Genomic DNA, 19,368 nt, shown 5'->3' on the forward strand with positions numbered 1-19,368 from the left:
TAATACTAATCCTTTTGAGTTGACTTTCAGCCATGTCTCATAGGCACTGGCCAATTACCGTTGGTAACGGATGCATTGGTTACTGATTGTGTGAACACATCAGGGACACTAAGTGCATTCTAACCTAAGCATAGCTTTAGCAAGACCACCAGTGTAGTGCACACAATTGAAATTGTATCATCAGTCAGGCTTTTCTCTACTATAGTCCATAATCATGATTGGAAGAAATCTATTGATAAACGTTGAAAAAACATGTACAAAAATGAAGATCTACATCAAACTGGGATTTACTGATCCCACTACTAAGTGTTTTTGCTAAAGTGTACCTTCAAGTCTATTAAACACATGCTGATTAATATCATGTGTCGAATAGTCGAACCACTAAACCGTATTTTTCATCCACTTGGCTGCACTGGCAAAATCGTCACATCACATTTAGGACTGTATCTAAAAAATATGATGCAAGATTATTTGGTTGTGTGCCTGTTGACAATACAAGTTGATTCTTCATCAATTCAGGTTCTTTAGGGGTTTTCACTATGGTCGTATGCATACATATGACTAGACAGGACACTAGAGAGAAGTACTTGAAGAAAGCACAACATGCGACATGTTTATATTTAAGAGCATTAAGGATTTAGTGTACAAGTTATTTCTGCTGTTCAGCAAAGTGAACCACGTGACGCAGTTGTCTGATTTATGTTTTTCGGTTTTGTATTGTCCTGTAGGTCCATATATCAAGATACTCAATGTAACGTTTTGGGATGAATCATGACGCTGTTGGCAATACCCAGCCTTGGCCACAACTGCACTCCCATTTATATATCATATTTTCTCTGTGTAACAGCATTTAACAAAAGCAGACAGCCTAGATTTGATAACACATCACCTTTATCACTTGTCAAGGAAACTAATCCTGCTGAGCACACGATGACTGCGTGATCGTTTAATTGAGATTGATTATTAGAACTGACAAGGCAGCTAGTATTTTTACTTGATCAAATTTTGGTATTTTGATTAAATCTCTACTGTCCCATTTTTTTATTTGACCATGTTTACTTCTTTCTTCCTATACAGGTGTATCCCGGATTAATGATGACTGCGGGACTCATCCACTATGTGCTCAACTTACTTCACATAACCGTCCACATTCGAGATGTGTGTGTATTTCTGGCACCAGTGTTCAGCGGCCTCACGGCCATCTCCACATTCTTGCTGACGCGGGAGTTGTGGAACCAGGGTGCTGGGCTGCTGGCAGCCTGCTTCATTGCCATCGTCCCTGGCTACATCTCCCGATCTGTTGCTGGCTCTTTTGACAATGAGGGGATTGCCATCTTTGCCCTGCAGTTCACCTACTATCTCTGGGTATGTATGCCTGACTTAATTCCTAATAATTGGTGAATAAAATCTTTTTAGGGGTAGTGTTACTCTTCTAAAGCATTGTAGCAAGAAGGAACATTTCTACAGATCCTTCCTCCCATCTGCTGTCAGGCTTTTCAACAACAACAAAATTTTAGTTGAATGTTTACCCTTGATTGAGACTATCTTGTTCCATTGGTCATAGATAAACATTGGATCCATCTGTTGTTGGAATGGGATAATATGACAGTACTGTACACAGTAACAGCAGCGTTGTAGAATTCAGTTTGAGCTCACAATTGAGCATTCTGTGTATGCAATTGTCTGATTAAGGGAATGTGACTGTTATAATGATGTGTAATCTGTATTTGATTAAGACTTTTCCTAATGAAACATTTTTAATTGTGACTTTAGGTTCATAATGATATATTTATATTTCGAGTTAATTATATTTGGAAATTAAATGTACATAGGTTAGAATGTAATGCTACAATGATCTGGTGAATTGCAATACAGGCTGACATTATGGGCTTCTGACTATTGTGCGGCAGTAGGATTTAACCTTTTGTAAAACTCCATAGTAATTAAAGAAGCACTATTATAATTATTCCCACAGTAGAAGAGTACGGCGCATCTCGCTCAGATAAGCTCCATTTCACTTGTGACCCTAATGCAACAAAAAAAAACACAGAAGAATATGAATGTCTAGAGCAGTGATTTTCAACCACTGTGCCGTGGCACACTAGTGTGCCGTGAGAGATCGTCAGGTGTGCCGTGAGAAATTATCCAATATCCTTTTTTTAAAATTAACATTTATTAATAGTTTTCTGCAAATATGATGTCATTGCCCAGTGTCCGTGCTGTAGTAAATATACTATACAGAGTGTCATTTTGTAAAATTTTTGGTTAGTGGTGTGCCACAAATTTTTCCAATGTAAAAAATGTGCCGTGGCTCAAAAAAGGTTGAAAAACACTGGTCTAGAGAGTGGAAGCGCAATTTTATTTTAATCTTTGAAACTCAATCATTGCTTCGCAACGGCAGTGTATGTGCTTTTCATGATTTCACTATCTACTTTTCCAGGTGAAATCTGTGAAGACAGGATCTGTGTTTTGGACTATTGGCTGTTGTCTGTGTTATTTTTATATGGTAAGTTTTGTTCTACACAACCAATGGCATGTCTGACATGTTTTTCCTAATGGCTACAGATATTTTTTGTCCATGACTATTGCTGATATTCATTCACGCGAACGCACTGAAGAACTGTCATGGATTTTGTTTGCAAAGTCTCAATTTGAATGTTAAATACACATTTTTAAACCACATGGAATAAGACCGATCCAATTTACTGGTGCGTGCGTGCATGCATGTTTTAAATCCCTTTTATCAAAATATTATGTTCTTTTTTGGGTAGAGTTGCCTTTTCAATTTTGAAAACACTGACAATAAATAGAATTAACCATTCAAATTAAGTGTATCGACCAGAGCTGCGCAATGAGGGTATTTCTTGAATATAAATGTGACTCAAGTTAAAAAAACATTTAGCAAGCGAAGCAATTACCAGTAACATTTAATTTTGGACCGTGTATTTTGTAAGACAAAATTCAAATTAAGGCAACTTGTTTCTCATTTTTATTATCAGTGTTTTCATCATGCTCTCAAAGTATATTTTATCCACTTCCCTCCCACTGTTATTGGTACGGTCACCCTGGCAACAAAAAAAAGCTTCTGGTCATGAAGCAAAAGCACAGCATAAACTCATTGATATGCTGTTTCTGTTATAATCCTGCCAAATTCTGCAACCATTTATTCATGCTTTGCCTTTCATATTTGGTTTAAATGAATGCATGTGTCACAAGTGGGAAATAAATCCACCTAGATGGAAGGGATCCTTGATCTTAAAATATATATCACCTATATCGAGGAGATAGGGGCATGATTAGGACAGGGATCAAAGTGACATGCTTCCCTGATGGACAGGAGCTACAGGAACCATGCTGGTTGCTCTGAAACATCCTCCTTTTTCCCTTCAGTATTGTGCGAGGGTGGTGATAAAGCATTATGCATGAATTGCTACTCCTGTCATGCTAATTCTTCAAGTAATGTGTTTTCATTATGCCTCTGTCTAACAGTCACTACACACTATCATTGGTGTACATCAGTTCTCATTTTGCCTAATTGACAGTTTTATCTATTTGTCCCAGCCAGTTGTTGTTGTTCTAGTTCGTTTACATAGCCAGAATAAAATTGGGGCAGCTGCAAAATGGTCAATTTCTCTGAATTGTCTATTTGCGTTGCTGAGCAATAGATCTGCAGCAGTAACATTAGCACCTGTTAAATATGGCTGCTAGTGCTGTTAGGGTTGATACTAATACTATAAACTTATCCGGGGTATCAAAACAATTTTCTATAGATATGAAAACGTTCATTTTTTGTCACGTTATATTGTTAGCTCATTTAAATGTATTCCTGGTTTGGGCTATACTTTATTCACGATTAGATAAAGACCCCTCAAAATACCATGGAGACATGGAAACAATGTTTACAGCAGGTCTCTGTATACTGTCTGGCTATTAATTTAGTTAAATATATGAACAACAGATCCCCCTTTTTTGATGGCAAGCACATTCACTGATGGTCACATATATTACACTTCTGTTTAATCTGACATTGGTGAGCCTAAATGGACAAGAATTATTTCACTTTACATAATCCTGCAATTGCAGTTAAACGATGCCAGCTTTGCTTTGCGTCAACCTAATTGGGAAAAATTGACCCGGAATTTGGTAGACAGAAAAAATGCGCATGAAAAACCTCGTCTGCATGTCTTTTGTCGATAATCTTTATATAGCGTGGTGAGTGTGTGTGTGTATGTATGTTAAGATTTTCTCGCTACGTTTGTCCAAACCGTGCAACGTAGAGAGTTGAATTTTTTTATGGTGGCCAGAAACGGCTGCCGTATCCTATTTGGCCAGTGATTGAATTATCTTTGTGTGTAAACTCTGTTTCATTTGTTTAACACCCATTTTTCAAAAGTCCATTTTTTAAATAGCGCAACAATTGTCTTTTGGTTCTAAACAAGCAGGTGGGACCGATGAATCTGGGCCCCTCTGTCTGTAAACCATAAATAACTAAAATAAATATCAACCCTGCTGGTGCATCCTCTAAGATTATACTGCATGTGGCACGCAGTTTCAGTTCCAATTTAATACTGTGATTAACTTGATTAGACTCCAGAATTTTTTCCAAGCCCTTCCGAGTTGAATCTCACTTTGCTTACCATGCTTGACTTACGAGTGTTTGTGTACATGTGCTTCTCTTTTCCTAGGTATCAGCATGGGGAGGATATGTGTTTATTATCAACCTAATTCCACTCCATGTGTTTGTCCTGCTGCTGATGCAACGCTACAGCAGAAGAGTTTACATCGGTATGGTGCATACATTCATTGTAAAACTCTGTTGTAATGAAGGTGTTACAATTCAATTGAAATCAAACTATAAGGCAATGCAGAAAATCACCTATACTTGTAAACCTTCCAATACATTGTTAAAGCTCCAGTTCTAACAATCATAGTAAATTATGAATACTTAAAGCAGTTTTTTATAAATAAATGTTCAAACCTGCTCCCATTTTTTTCCCCTGGGATTGTATGCGGAGTAAATCTTTAAAAGGAAACATTCTTGTTTCATGTTGAAGGGAACAATGTAAGAATGGAAATCACTACTACTTTTATGAGCAATTATTGTATTATCTAATAATCCAGTAGGGCTTTATTCATCACAGACTTTTGACTATCTGGCGAAGACGATATGCACTTTCCTTGAAGAATTAATCTGTTGTGTTAGTTTAGAAAAGAGGTTACTTTACTATTTTAACTGACTATAATTTATGAAATGGACACTAAATATTTTACATTGCTAAAAATGATTACCCTGTTGTAGGGTTTAGCTTGTGGTTTCATAACTGAGCAGTACTCACAATCTCCTCATCTCTCTACAGCTTACAGCACCTTCTACATTGTTGGTCTTGTACTATCAATGCAGATTCCTTTTGTTGGGTTCCAGCCAATCAGGACCAGTGAACATATGGCTGCTGCTGGTAAGTCATGTGGTTGATAATTTAATTGTCCTGGGGCAGCGGTTTCCCGATACATTGATCACAATCAACTGGTTATGGTCAGATTGTGAGAAATGCGCATACTTGTACAAAAACTAACACGAGTCAGTAGAAATCTGTGTGTCAGATTGTCATCTTTTCAAATGGTAAAATTTGTCTTTTGAATAATGTATGCATGTGAAACATGCCAAGCTTAGAGAAGGGACCAAAGTTAGTGCCTCTTTGGCTTTTCATCAACCATTCCTGGTGTTTAACCTTTTAATTTATATACATGACAGCTAGTTGGATATATACATTTCATTCAATTGTATCTGGCCGCGCAAAAAAACCATCTTCAAAGTTGCTTTACAGTCATCTTAAGTAGCATCTTATCTGACAGAAGATACTCCAATAGGATATTTGCTCGCATAGTGGCACTCTTTTTCCTCTAATGACGCTCTGATATTGGAAAACTTGTACGATGAGATGCTCATCTAATGAGGATTTACTATAGTGCCAAAGTCACTCTTCTTCGGATGGTACCTTACCACAAAATCATTTTTCATATGTTGCTTTCCCTTAATTTTCCTAATTGCACCTGTTTTTAAATAGCGAAAAGATCGGATCCAGGCTCAAAATCCGCCTCCTCCGTGTTTACATATTCATAACAAACGATATTGTTGGCTGGCAAGATGAGTCCGAATGCTTAAAATTGGGTGGCACTCTGGGGTTGGCACGAACAGATTCAGCATTAATTTGCTCACAAACAATATCGTAAAAGGTGTTAAACAATCCAAAACCAGAAATAGCCGCTAAATTTCAACACCTGAAAGCACTTTTTTTTTGTCTGTTTGTATTAAATCTCCTTTCTACGAGCTCTTTAAGACCAAGTACGTTTGTATCGAGGTAGCATCTGCTTAGAACATCTGGTGGTAGCCCAGAGGAAGCACCCAGGGAGATGATAGGAGAGTGACTGAGCCATGGGGCTTCTTGGGATTTTGTGCCCCCCAATGCCCCAGAGCAGGGTGAGATGGAAGTTTAGCACCTTGGCTACTTTCCAAAAATCATTCAGGGATGCTACATTGTGTAAATTAGGGGTTTTGTGGTGGAAGGGAAAGTTGATTTCACATGTGGCTTGTCAAAGTACTCAAACTTCTGACAAGAAGTGGTTCTTGTTTATTATCAAATTCACACAAGGTTCATAAATGACAGATTTGAGGATTTTTTTACAGTGAAGAATATTCTGAAGGGAGCATGAATCGTAAAGAACAAAACTTCTTATTAGCACTCGTGAATTCATTTTTTGTTTGTTGTTGCAGGTGTGTTTGCACTACTTCAAGCATACGCCTTCCTGCAGTACTTACGAGACAGATTGACCAGACAAGAATTCCAGACGCTTTTCTTCCTTGGTGTTTCTCTCGCTGCTGGTGTGGTCTTCCTCACTGTCATATACCTCACGTACACAGGTATGCAAGTAATATTCTGTCTTATTATTAACTGTGTTTAATGTATATTTCTTTGAAGATGAGCTTATACTTTTACAAGCAAGGCGATTATTTAGTTTTATGGGGTTTTGTTCATTACATTCATTTTATTTTAGTATTTGATTGAATTATAAATATACAGACCATGTCCCTTAGATTTGTTTATTATATTATATAATACTTGTATGAAAAAATGTGAGGTACTGAGGCCGTGAAGTGGTGAAGGATAGTATTCCCTTAATGTCCTTTCTTCAGATCCAAAGCATGTTATTTGTCCATGAATCCATGGCCAATTAGATTAATGAGAGTGTTCTCAAATAGGTCAATGAACTGATTTGGGATATTCTCAGTAAATAGATTTGCTTCCATTATATGTGCCCAGAGGATTTTTATGCATCACGCCACAGGGTTTTGAGCACAAATAGTTCATGCTGCATTGTCACAAAGGACAATAATGCAATACTTGGTATGGCGTTAAAGAAATTCAACACAAGAAATATTTAGATGTCTTAAGCCAACTTTTTGTTTTTAGGGGAGGGGGCATGAAGCATGCAACCTAGCAGTTTTAAAACTGTCCTGGTGTTGTGGTTAAAAAATGGTTTTATGGTTTAAAAAAAAAAGTCCCAAGCTTAAGAACAAATATTTATAATATAACAGCTTTTCTCATTTCAAGTAGGAAGGCTAGATTGAAAACCTTAATATTTATTTGTCTGGCGGACCGTGGGGAGCAATTCAACATTGTACAGTATTTCACCAGCAACTACAGGGAACCATCGACCTTACAGTTAAATAAGAGTACAGAGAGGAGTTTAAAAGTCCAAACTATATTAAATAGACACACGAAAAACTCCCTTTATGGCTGTTAGGGCCATCGCTCATGTTGGAGCCATGATTCTCGCCAATCCACATGGTCCAGCAGCCCTCCATGGTGTGATAAATGTACTGTTTTTAACTATTGACTAATGAGCAGATCTAATCTAAGGCAGGTGCCCAATTAAGAAAAGGCAACTGGATGGGTTGTGTCCATAGTTTCTACTCAAAATGAATTACTTCCATGATTTTTCTTCCCTGTGCTTGGTCTAAAAAATGAGCATTTACTGGTGATTTCATATTTTTTTTAGTAGGGGGATAGTATTATTTATACATTGTAGATATTAGCAAATGAGTTAGTTTAAGAAAGTGCAACACCGGTTTTAAAATATGCGCTTTAATTTATTTTTGTTGTCTGCATTGGTTAGGCACATTCACAACTATGAAAGCCCCTCGAGCAACATTTCAAAGCTGCAAATGTATTGCAGAGCGAAAGATTAAATATGTATGTCTATTTGAATTACCATGTACTTTGTAATTTGTATCTGAAATGACTCCTGTTGTTTATGAGTATTCCACTTAGTTCCCAGAATACTACTTTACACCAGACAGATTCTGAAGATCACAAGAGCTTTCTGAGCCCTTAACTTACGAGACGTTCTGAGAATTTTTTTGTACCTGTAATTGACTTAACATTTTTAATAGCCAGCGCTAATGTCGAGCAGTAATTATAACAGCACACGGAGCAATTTGTTTCTGAAATGGCCTGCCAATATTATATTCAAAAGTAGTTTGTTGCGTCATAAACAAATAGGGACCACCCCCATTTCCCGTCTTAAAAATACTTCAATTATGGTACATGGACGCAGAATTTGAATCCAGAAGCAAATGACTTTAAATAAGGAGGCGTGTTTCAACATTTGTTTAACTCAAAAACACACAAACGCATGGCATTTAACAAAAAGGTCCGTGAGAAAAATGTCAACAGGGATCTTAAAGGAAAAAAAAGGGGGGGTAAGTGAGTGGACTACTCAATATCCCCACAAGGCATATGATACAAAACCACTATAGCAACAAGCCAAATCAAAAACAAACCTGTATCTAGCTAACAATAGCAAATCAGTAAAGGGCATGAGATTTCAAATTTGCAAAGGCGACTAGCAAAGCAATATCTTGCCACCCTTTTCTGGGGTTGCCTGCATCTAAATACTCTGCTGACAAGATAGGATGCAGTTGTGGTGCAGAGAACTCTGCCCAGTGCCACACACCTGGGCTTTGTAATGCAAAACAACCTGGTCCAGCAAAATAATGTGACAATTTCCCATATTCGTGCACGAATGCGCGTGTGTATATATATATATATACACACATTTATGTATCTCTGTATATATACACACATAAGCGTGTGTGTGCATTAGTTTTCAGTATCATCGCACTTTTCAGTTGCTTCAAATCAAATCACTAGGCAAACATGTCCAATGAGTGGGACAACTTCTGTTTAGAAAATAATGATAAGAAGATAGGAGAGTATCTCTCATCAAAGTACCAGCAGAGATAACCTTGATACAAAAATACAATACAGTGTTCCCTCACTACTTCGCGGTTCAGCCACTGCGGACTCGGAGCTTCGCAGATTTTTTTGGGGAAAAAATCGAAAAGAAAAATACAAATATTACATTGAGACAACATATTTTAATGTTTTTTTTTTTTTGTTATAACATGAATTTCACTACTCGTATTCTATATGGTGTACTGTATACAGAGGGGTAAAAAAATGTATTTTTTTGGAATTAAATTCAAATTAAGCATTTTTGAAGGGGAATCCCTACTTTGCGGAAATTCACTTATTGCGGGTGGTCCCGGTTCCCATTAACCGCGATGATGTATATCATTTATTGGTTGAATCATTTTTGCTGGTCTAAAATGATTGGGAATGACAAAACATAAATTGGAAATATGGACAGAAATAAAAATTATTAAGCTAATGAAATTTCTTTTAATTGGCAACTTGAGTGTGACGAGTAAAGAGAAAAAAAACGGCAGCTAGATCATGGCAAATACTTTTTCACACTACTGTATTAAAAGGGAGTTGGTTGAACAACCCCCTATTCGAATGTGGCTGCAAGGAATTAATTTTATCATCAAGCATCTGCGCTCCTTTTTAGTCTAAATTGGCACTGATTGTGTGTGCCTGGAGTTGAATGAAATACATTTTGGACTTAAAGCATAATGCTCCAAGTGAGTCTGTAGAACTCGCATTGGCCAGTATGAAGGGAAGCTGCCAGCCAAATTGGCAGTTGAATTGAAAAGCGATCTTAATCGCTTGTGTCACACTCGCAACTGACTGCTCATCTTCCCAGAATTTATACTTTATACTCATATCAGTTTGGATGCAAGACCATTTTGACCATTTGGAATGTTTTCATATCATATGCAGTTTGTGTTGTTACTCCATCCCATTTGTTGTGTCTCATAGATGTCTAGTTTATGCACAAACAAGTGCAATCCTTGAATGTACTTGACATAAACTACATATTTTTAAAGCGTAGACTAAGCTTCAGAGTGGTGATGTCTTACTTTGCTTATATTGCTTAACAAATTAATTCAAGTATCAGCCTTTGTACTTTTCTCCACTCCTAATTCTCTAATTATTTTACATTTAACTTGGTTGTAGTAGTGATCACTTATAGATTGACTATGATTTTAAGTTTTTTTCATGTTTTTTCAGATTGTTCTTAAGCATTTTAACTGTTTATTTAGATAGCAGTGAGTGTACCTTTTTGTGTGTGGTGTTTTTTTAGCTTCTTTTTTTTAATGACATTTCTAATGGTGTTTTTTTTTTTTCTTCCCTCAATCTTTAGGATATATTGCTCCATGGAGTGGGCGTTTCTATTCACTATGGGACACTGGGTAAGTTGAACCTGATATATTCTATAATACAGCATAAAAAAGCACTGTACCTTTTTTGTAGGATGTTATACATTGCATCAAATTTTGCTTTCTCTTACATAGCAACATGTAGCCTGTGATCTCATGACAATTAGATTTGTGCCAACAGTTCTCAAGCTATGCTGAATAACTTAATTTTCGAAGCTGATTGTGGCTTTTCCCAACTGAAACTTAAAGGGTCATTTTTCTAGGTGTATGGAAAGAGACCACCATAATTAAACAGAACAATCACAAAGGAAGATTGGTTAAAGTGCACAACTAATCGCCACAATTTATTTCAAGGTTTCCTTTCAAAGACACTGTAAATGTGGCAACTCTTTTGAACCTGTGAATCAAAAGGATTATTGTGTCATTTGTCTAAAGGCTTTTCTATCTTTACATCTTACTGCTTTTAGCTATGCAAAGATCCACATCCCCATCATAGCTTCTGTGTCAGAGCATCAGCCGACAACGTGGGTCTCCTTCTTCTTTGACCTTCACATTCTTGTGTGCACATTCCCCGCTGGCTTGTGGTTCTGCATCAAAAATATAAATGATGAAAGAGTGTTTGGTAAGTCAGTTTCTACGAGCTACAATTAGTAAAAAGAATGCTTCAAGGTCATGTAGAGGACCAACTCAATATATTTGTCAGGACACAGCTTTCATCCATATGCATTTCGAAAAAAGGATATAGAGAGAGATAAATATAAATCCATCCCTGGAGGGGAGTATAGGATTGGTGAGCAATATCCTTCACACAAGTCATAGCATTTTAATTCTTATCTATGGCTGTTTTTGATAGGGCCAGTTAGAAACATGATCGTGAGCATAATTTACCAATCGTCAATTATTAAGGGATACCGCTCTTGCAAATACAATGTACAGTAATCCCTCAAATTTCGCGGTTTAGACAGACATGGCCACAATAATCGAAAAATCGCGATGTATGGTTGGTTAACCCTCTCATAACTACCTTTTTTTTTCTTCAGTGCTGATTCCTAGTTGCAAGAGTGGCTTCCGCTTACAAGTTTCAGCGTGGATTTTTCACATTTTTATGAACTTAAAAAAACAAATTTTGATAATTAATAGCAGAAAAACATCGCAAAGATGTGAATTAGCGATAAATCAAGTCGCAATAATCGAGGGAAGACTAATAATTTAGTTACCGCATAGACATTTTTATGATATGTCTTCACCTTAACAAACCACATTTTTGTCCGTAGTTAAGTGTGTCAGATGATGTCACCCAAGGCGTAGCATTAGTAGCTTTGTCACTATTTATATTGCTACTAAGCTTTGTAGTTCCTACAGTTATTTTTTTTTATTTTCAGTTAATTTTAGATCTTTATTCATACAAAATCTAAATGCCCATGTCACTCCCTAAACGTCTCATCAGACCAGTGACATGGAAAGCACAATTGAAAATTATGCAAGTCTTCTTACTGGGTAACTCGGGATATACAAGCAACAATAAGTCTATAAACAATTAAAGGAATAAATCAGCCCTGCAACAATAACTCAAATCTGACGACAAGGTTTGATGTATATACATCTATACCACCTACCAAATATTATTCTAATCCTTCCATGTATAATGGAGTACCATTTTAGTTCCTGCCTTCAAAAACAAAAAGAACAAAGTAAGCAAGAACCTTAGACCTCCGTCTGTGTGGTTTAAACATCACTTTTAGATCTTATGACAGTGTGGCCTTGGCAATTGACTTGTTGCAGCCGTCACTTTGAGCTCTCAATTGTTGTTATATCAGATCTAATTTCCACACTTATTTCTAAATGTTCAGTTTCTGAACTCAATTAATCTTTCTCCCTACAATACATCTTGAATTTGCATATAAGTACTGTGGAAATAATGATTCAAAGAGCAGTATTGGCTGGTAATTACTTTTTTGCATTAAAAACAAGTATATTGCTCAAAGTGACGGCTGCAACAAGTCAATTGCCAAGGCCACACTGTCATAAGATCTAAAAGTGATGTTTAAACCACACAGACGGAGGTCTAAGGTTCTTGCTTACTTTGTTCTTTTTGTTTTTGAAGGCAGGAACTAAAATGGTACTCCATTATACATGGAAGGATTAGAATAATATTTGGTAGGTGGTATAGATGTATATACATCAAACCTTGTCGTCAGATTTGAGTTATTGTTGCAGGGCTGATTTATTCCTTTAATTCTTTATAGACTTATTGTTGCTTGTATATCCCAAGTTACCCAGTTAGATGGATTTTGCACCGACGGTTTGTTAGTTTGAGTCTTCTTAATGGATCATACAAAAAATTGTGGATCTCTATCAGTTGATTTTTTTTTTCCCCTATATAAAAATCCATCCCATAAAGACGGCCTTGTACTAAATTTTACCAAAATGATGCACCCTTTCATGTTGAAAGATATAGGACATCCCTTGATAAAGGGCAGAGAAACTTTCTTAATAAACCAATTAGTGCTATTGCTTAAGCACTCTCTTGCCAAGTCAGCTTTTCAAGGATGGAAAGTGACAAGTGCACTTTCTATACAGAGATTGTAAATGTAGAGATCTTGAAAAGACTAATTAGTTGATCCTATATGGCTACTTTTGTGTCATGGGATTCTTTTTACCCTCAATGCCATTTCTCTTTGTGTTTTAACTTCCATTGTATATATTTTCAGTCTTCTGTGATTCAATCATGATTCGTCTGTGTTATTTCTTTTTTTGCAGTGGCCCTGTATGCCATCAGTGCTGTGTATTTTGCTGGTGTGATGGTGCGCCTAATGTTGACACTTACTCCAGTGGTGTGCATGCTGTCAGCCGTAGCATTCTCCAGTGTATTTGAACATTACATGGGAGATGACACCAAGCGGGAGAAACCGCCTGCTGAAGACAGCAGTGATGATGATGACAAGAGGAATTCTGGGAATCTTTATGATAAGGTAAGAAGACTAAGTTCTACTCGAAAATGTATTTTTTTTTCCACACTGATTGTTTGATACCTGGCCCTAATATTAATATCACATTGTACAGCCAAGAACCCAATAGGATTTCTTGCCTAGTATTTCTCTGGAAAAAAAATTCAATTATTGCTTTTGGCATTAGGAGAAATAAACCAAATCCCAGGAGGGAAAGGCAAAACGTAATACTCAATTGGTATAGTCTAATTGTTATTTGTGTAATCCATGAATAAAAGAGAGTTAATTCAAATAAAAAATAAATAAAAAATGATATTTTTAAACCCAGCCCTAAAGCAGCTCTTACTCGAATCCAAATTTTTCTACTTGTGAGTCAAGTCTTTGTCACTTGAAACATGGTGTAAATCTAGCTCTATTCAAAAATAAAAAATCACTGGAAACATTTTTTTTAACCATTGTTGTTGTTCTCTTGGCTCTGGACCAATTGTTGTGGTGCTTTTGTGTTCAAAAAGAAATTCTGGCAGACTTTCATCTACACATCCCACCAATATTCCAAGCCGTTTCAGCTTAAATCTGATTCATCCATGATTCAACTAAAGCTATTTGATACATTTACCCTTTCCCAAGCATTGCAGCATGATTGTGTGATCTGATACCCATTATTTTTCTCTTACAATTGTCGGACAACATTCAGTCTAAGCCTAACACCCATCTACATTTTTTTCTCCTAAATGAATATCCTATTCAATAACTGAACCAATTATATTTTACTCAAGTGATTATCTGATTATGGCGTAGCATAATAGTTTGCCTGTGTCATTCATCAAGTACCGTATTTTCACGACTATAAGGCGCACTTAAAGGTCTTTCATTTTCTCCAAAATAGACAGTGCGCCTTATAATCCAGTGCGCCTTAGATATGGAAAAAACAGAAAACCAAAAATGAAAGATCACCACTGTCGGATATTAAAAAAAACACAAACGCCTGAACTGAAAGAATACTGTTAAATATGCAGATGCCATCTTAGTTTCCAAAATCTTCCATCATATAGCTCCGCCCCCACTATAAGGCACACTTAAAAGTCTTAAATTTTCTCCAAAATAGACAGTGCGCCTTATAATACAGTGCGCCTTATATATGGGAAAATGTCATTCATTGGGGGTGCGCCTTATAATGCGGTGCGCCTTATAGTCGTGAAAATACAGTAATTAATTAATGTTGTATGTGCTCTTTACGCGGCGCCATTGACATAAATCTTTTGTCTCCCACTTTAGGCTGGAAAGGTTCGCAAGCATGTGTCCGAGCAAGAAAAAGCAGAAGAGGGTTTGGGTCCAAACATCAAGTCAATTGTCACCATGCTCATGTTAATGCTGCTGATGATGTTCGCCGTCCACTGCACCTGGGTCACCAGCAATGCATATTCAAGCCCCAGTGTGGTGCTTGCCTCATACAACCACGACGGGTATGAGTTTATGCTCACCTACACACTCATGCTTTGATTTGACTTTGCTATAATTTAGTACTGGCTCTTAATTTCCCGTCATTGAAGGTTTAAAATTACAAGTCACAATGGCAACTTCTTCCTGAGGGCCACATATGGCCCTTTGGGCTTTTGAATAGTTTTTTTCACGACAGTGGATTGGAAATGGGGCTAAAGTGATGTGACAATGTCAGCTGCAATAGAAGTACATGTCTACAGTAATCCCTCGATTATCACGAATTCACTACTTGGCGATTTAAGAAAAAAAATCTGCGATTAATTGTTTTTTAACTTCATAAAAATGTGAAAATACACGCTGAAACTCATAAGCGGAAGCCACTGTTGCTACTAGGACTCTGCACTGAAGTAAAAAAAAACGTATTTTTTAATAGGGATGACTCTACTTCATGATTTTTCGATTATCGTGGTCAGGTCTACATTAACTGCGATATTCAACGTTTTACTGTACCTACTGCTTGATAGGTGCCCACTTATCTCAATAACAAGGCAGCTCATTGCAACATTCAGAACTTGCAAAACTGCCACAGTCAGGCAAATTTTATACATTATGGAAATGATTTTCAACTTTAGGACGGTGTTCTGGCTCATTTCATGAAAATGTAGTTTGATAACAAACAAAGAAACAGCAAATGAATGCACAGAGAATTCACGCTTTTGAATGAATGACTTGTACAAACTATCATGGCCACATTTCTAAGCCTATACAACACATAACATGCTGACTTCTATGAGAGCAGACATTCAGCATTATGAACATTGCTGATCAACACCTCGATTCTAATGTAGCCTGAAAAATCTCCATGGCTAAAAATCTCAACTATATGAAAAAAAAATGAATGAGTTTATCGTTCATTTTTATTAGATCATACAAATGCAGCATCCATGTGTCAAAAGGTTGAGGTAATAGGAGAAAGACTTGCATTTTTCATACCACATTTGTTCAAATATTGATGCCTTCATGACAGCATGAGCTTTGATATGGCTATTTATTGCAGTGTTTCTAGGTCAGGCAAATGTTGCTTTTAAGCATATGCTGCAGTTATCTTTGGGGTAAAGTGTGGTTTAAATGAACGATTTCCCACACATCTGCACTGATTTAAAGTTACCTTAGCTTTGCGGCCCCCTATAAGAGGGGATTTCAGATTGCCCTTTGCTCAGCCTGAATTATATCTTCAAGCATTTTGAGTTGAACTGTAGCTCACATTGAGATTAAACTCATCATGTTCCATCTGACACTAGTAGAGCCTTTTTCACTGTTGCTGTAATCTCCACTTCCTTTTTTCAATGAGGATAGCCATGGCTGTCTTCCAACACAATTTCCGAGAATGCTGCTTCTCGAGTAAGATATAGCTCAATAATTTGATGGTATTTCAGCAGTCCTTATTGAAGGCAGTACAGTTAAAAAGTGGCTTTTGCAGCTATTTTAGCATCAGTTAGTGACCAGGTTACAGTTTAACTCCTCCCCAATAAAGAAAGAATGAAGGTGTGTTAAATTACTAAAACATTTTCCATCAGTTGGACTTGGTGCGGCAAGGCTTCTATAATGTGTATGTCTAAGCCCAAGGGAAATTACTCTGTTGGGGAAAAATAATTTTTGCTACCATGTAAAAGTTATGGCCCAAAGAGGTATACAGTGAGCAGTTGACTACTGTGGTACCTCGACATACCAGTGCCCCGACAATTTGAGATACGAGTAAAAATTTCAGGCAAATGTTTATCTTGAGACAGATTTTGATATTAGAGCATATAGCGGACACGAGAGGCTGCTCATAGGAACATCATGGGCACTGTCTTTCTGTTCGCAACTCCCTCGTGTAACGTCTCTACGAGCACTGGGCGGAGCATTGCATTTTTTTCCAGATTTTTTTTTCCCCGTTGGTGTAAATGGCGGAGCGATCACTAATACGAGAGTAGTATGTGCTACTTCTCGTTGGCAAGTGGTCGTGCGTCATCCTACTGTGAGGACATTTGTGTGCATCAATTTGGGAATATTTTGAAGGCAAGACAAAAGCAAACAACCCTCGATAGGTTGCATCTGTTAGTCAGGGAGGAGGCGGGGCAAATTGAGCGAACCTGGAGGAAGAAAGGAAAATTGAAAACAAAATTCGATTTAAATGTCTTCATCGTAATCCAAGTTCATTTAAATTTGTTTATGTTACGAGTGCGTCGCTGTGCAAAAACATATTGATGTAATTATTTCCCTTTTTTTGTCTTAACAGGTCGCGTAACATCCTGGATGACTTCCGGGAGGCCTATTACTGGCTGAGGCAGAATACAGATGAGCATGCACGTGTTATGTCATGGTGGGACTATGGCTATCAAATTGCAGGGATGGCCAACAGGACAACACTTGTTGATAACAACACGTGGAACAACAGTCATATAGCGCTGGTGAGTGTTTGTATCCAATTAAGCAAGTTCTACTTCCTCCAGCCTTATTTTCTGCTGCTATTTTTAATGCACGTATGCACAGAAAAACAAATGATCGCTTCCGACAGCCACTGGAGGATTAAGCTGAGTGCTGTATTTTTCCTAAAGTCATTTACCAATTGAAACTGCTCTCTCCTTATGAGCCTAATAATGTTGTTTTCTTAAGCATCTAGTTTAGGGGCACTATAGTTAATTGCTGTCACGTACTGTAGGGTTGTAGTGTTGATTTCTCGCTTTTAACTCCATTTAAAAACGTTTTAGCTTAAAACTCCATCTGCTCTTTGACTTCCCTCGCTGCCTGTTGCCTTTTTTTATCTGTTCTTGGCTATACAATTACTAAGCTTTAGCTTTTGTAACTGACTATTGGCTGCCACTCTGCTTTATTTGAGTTTAATTTAAACTTTGACCTTGACAACGAATTTTGATGGAGAAACTTCATCTCACTAAGCAGAGAAGAAACTTTAGTAACTAGTGTCATAAAAGGTTTAATTCAAAGGAATTCAGTCCAATTCCTAGATTTAAGATTGCTTCTGCCCAATACTCAGAAAAGTGCATATATAAGTGGCACCCAATGCCCCCCGTTTCTTAATGCGTTAAAATTTTCAAAGTTAAGCTGGACTGTAAACCACTAGAGGAACAAGTGTACATGGAATGTTATAATCGAATGTCTAAAATATTCTGATTTTGTGACCTGTTGTTCACAAATATTTTGTTTCATGAGTCATCTTTCACCAGTGTGGTGTTTTTTTTCCATCAAATCTGCCTCATAATTGTAACTTAAGTGTATTCCCCATTTTAGTGGAAGTAGAAATATGAATTTTAAAACTATAAGAATCATTCCAGTTAGTGAGGTGAGAATTAGTAAATAGTAATTTTGATCAATATGTGAAATTTGCGGAAAACAGCATTTTTATCGCAGTTTCATGAGTTACTATAAAATATTCAGAGGCTTAATTTTCTGTGTCACATCTTACTAATAAACTGCCACTTTCACACACTTTAGGTTGGAAAAGCCATGTCTTCCAATGAAAGTGCAGCATACAAAATCATGAGGTCCCTGGACGTGGACTACGTGCTGATTATTTTCGGTGGTGTCATTGGCTACTCGGGCGACGACATCAACAAGTTTTTGTGGATGGTGAGGATAGCAGAGGGGGAGCACCCAAAGGATATCAGGGTAAGTGTTGTTAGCTCACCTATTATGTGTCAAATATTGACAGACACCTCCAAAGGAATCAGTTAGACGGTCATGTCTTGGATTTGATCCACAATTTATTATAGCGACATCTGTCAAAAGGCTATTCTTAACTTCATGCTTAAAATATCACGGAGAAAAGAAAAATCTCTTACTGGTCATAAGGATGTATGCAAGAAGAAAGTTAACTCCATGGCGTAGCATAGTTTAAGTGTATGAAAAATCACAAATGCTTAAAAAATAGATCAAAACCAGCTTTTGTTGAAGACTAATATTAAATGAATAGTCATGCAGATTTCAACATTGGCAATAAACAGGCTCATAGAGAAAGAATAACTCAAATATAAAACAGGTTCTAGCATGCAAAATTGATGACCTATCAAATAAGTCTTTATTTTTCGCCCTTTTTCTAGTTCCATTGCTACATTAAGGTGCCAATGTTATCACTGTAATGAGTATTTCACGGACTACAAAGACAAAACGGTGGCAGCAGCTTTTTTATGATTGTTTTATATGCAGTATAAATGATAATTGAAGTTCCACCCACAATTGGAAATGTCATGGCTTATTGGCAAACCACTCATATAAACATTTCGCTATTGGTTGGTATACAGTTACTGTCACATCCATTAAAATGGATGATTAGAAAAGTGTAAAAGGTTGCTCTTT

At 37.0% G+C, this 19,368-nt stretch overlaps 1 protein-coding gene across 1 annotated transcript in view; it reads left to right on the forward strand.

The window, feature by feature from the left end:
* The window catches only part of stt3b (STT3 oligosaccharyltransferase complex catalytic subunit B), a 36,608-nt gene that overhangs the window by 11,939 nt on the left and 5,301 nt on the right, over positions 1-19,368 (forward strand). The window contains exons 3-13 of the mRNA XM_077743336.1: positions 1,078-1,365; positions 2,441-2,506; positions 4,686-4,785; positions 5,358-5,456; positions 6,773-6,919; positions 10,609-10,657; positions 11,092-11,246; positions 13,385-13,596; positions 14,848-15,035; positions 17,294-17,465; positions 18,508-18,681. Coding sequence (XP_077599462.1) covers positions 1,078-1,365; positions 2,441-2,506; positions 4,686-4,785; positions 5,358-5,456; positions 6,773-6,919; positions 10,609-10,657; positions 11,092-11,246; positions 13,385-13,596; positions 14,848-15,035; positions 17,294-17,465; positions 18,508-18,681 — 1,650 coding nt within the window. The remainder of the gene's footprint in view (positions 1-1,077; positions 1,366-2,440; positions 2,507-4,685; positions 4,786-5,357; positions 5,457-6,772; positions 6,920-10,608; positions 10,658-11,091; positions 11,247-13,384; positions 13,597-14,847; positions 15,036-17,293; positions 17,466-18,507; positions 18,682-19,368) is intronic.

Source organism: Stigmatopora nigra, chromosome 21, assembly GCF_051989575.1.
Source record: "Stigmatopora nigra isolate UIUO_SnigA chromosome 21, RoL_Snig_1.1, whole genome shotgun sequence".
Taxonomy (NCBI): domain Eukaryota; kingdom Metazoa; phylum Chordata; class Actinopteri; order Syngnathiformes; family Syngnathidae; genus Stigmatopora; species Stigmatopora nigra.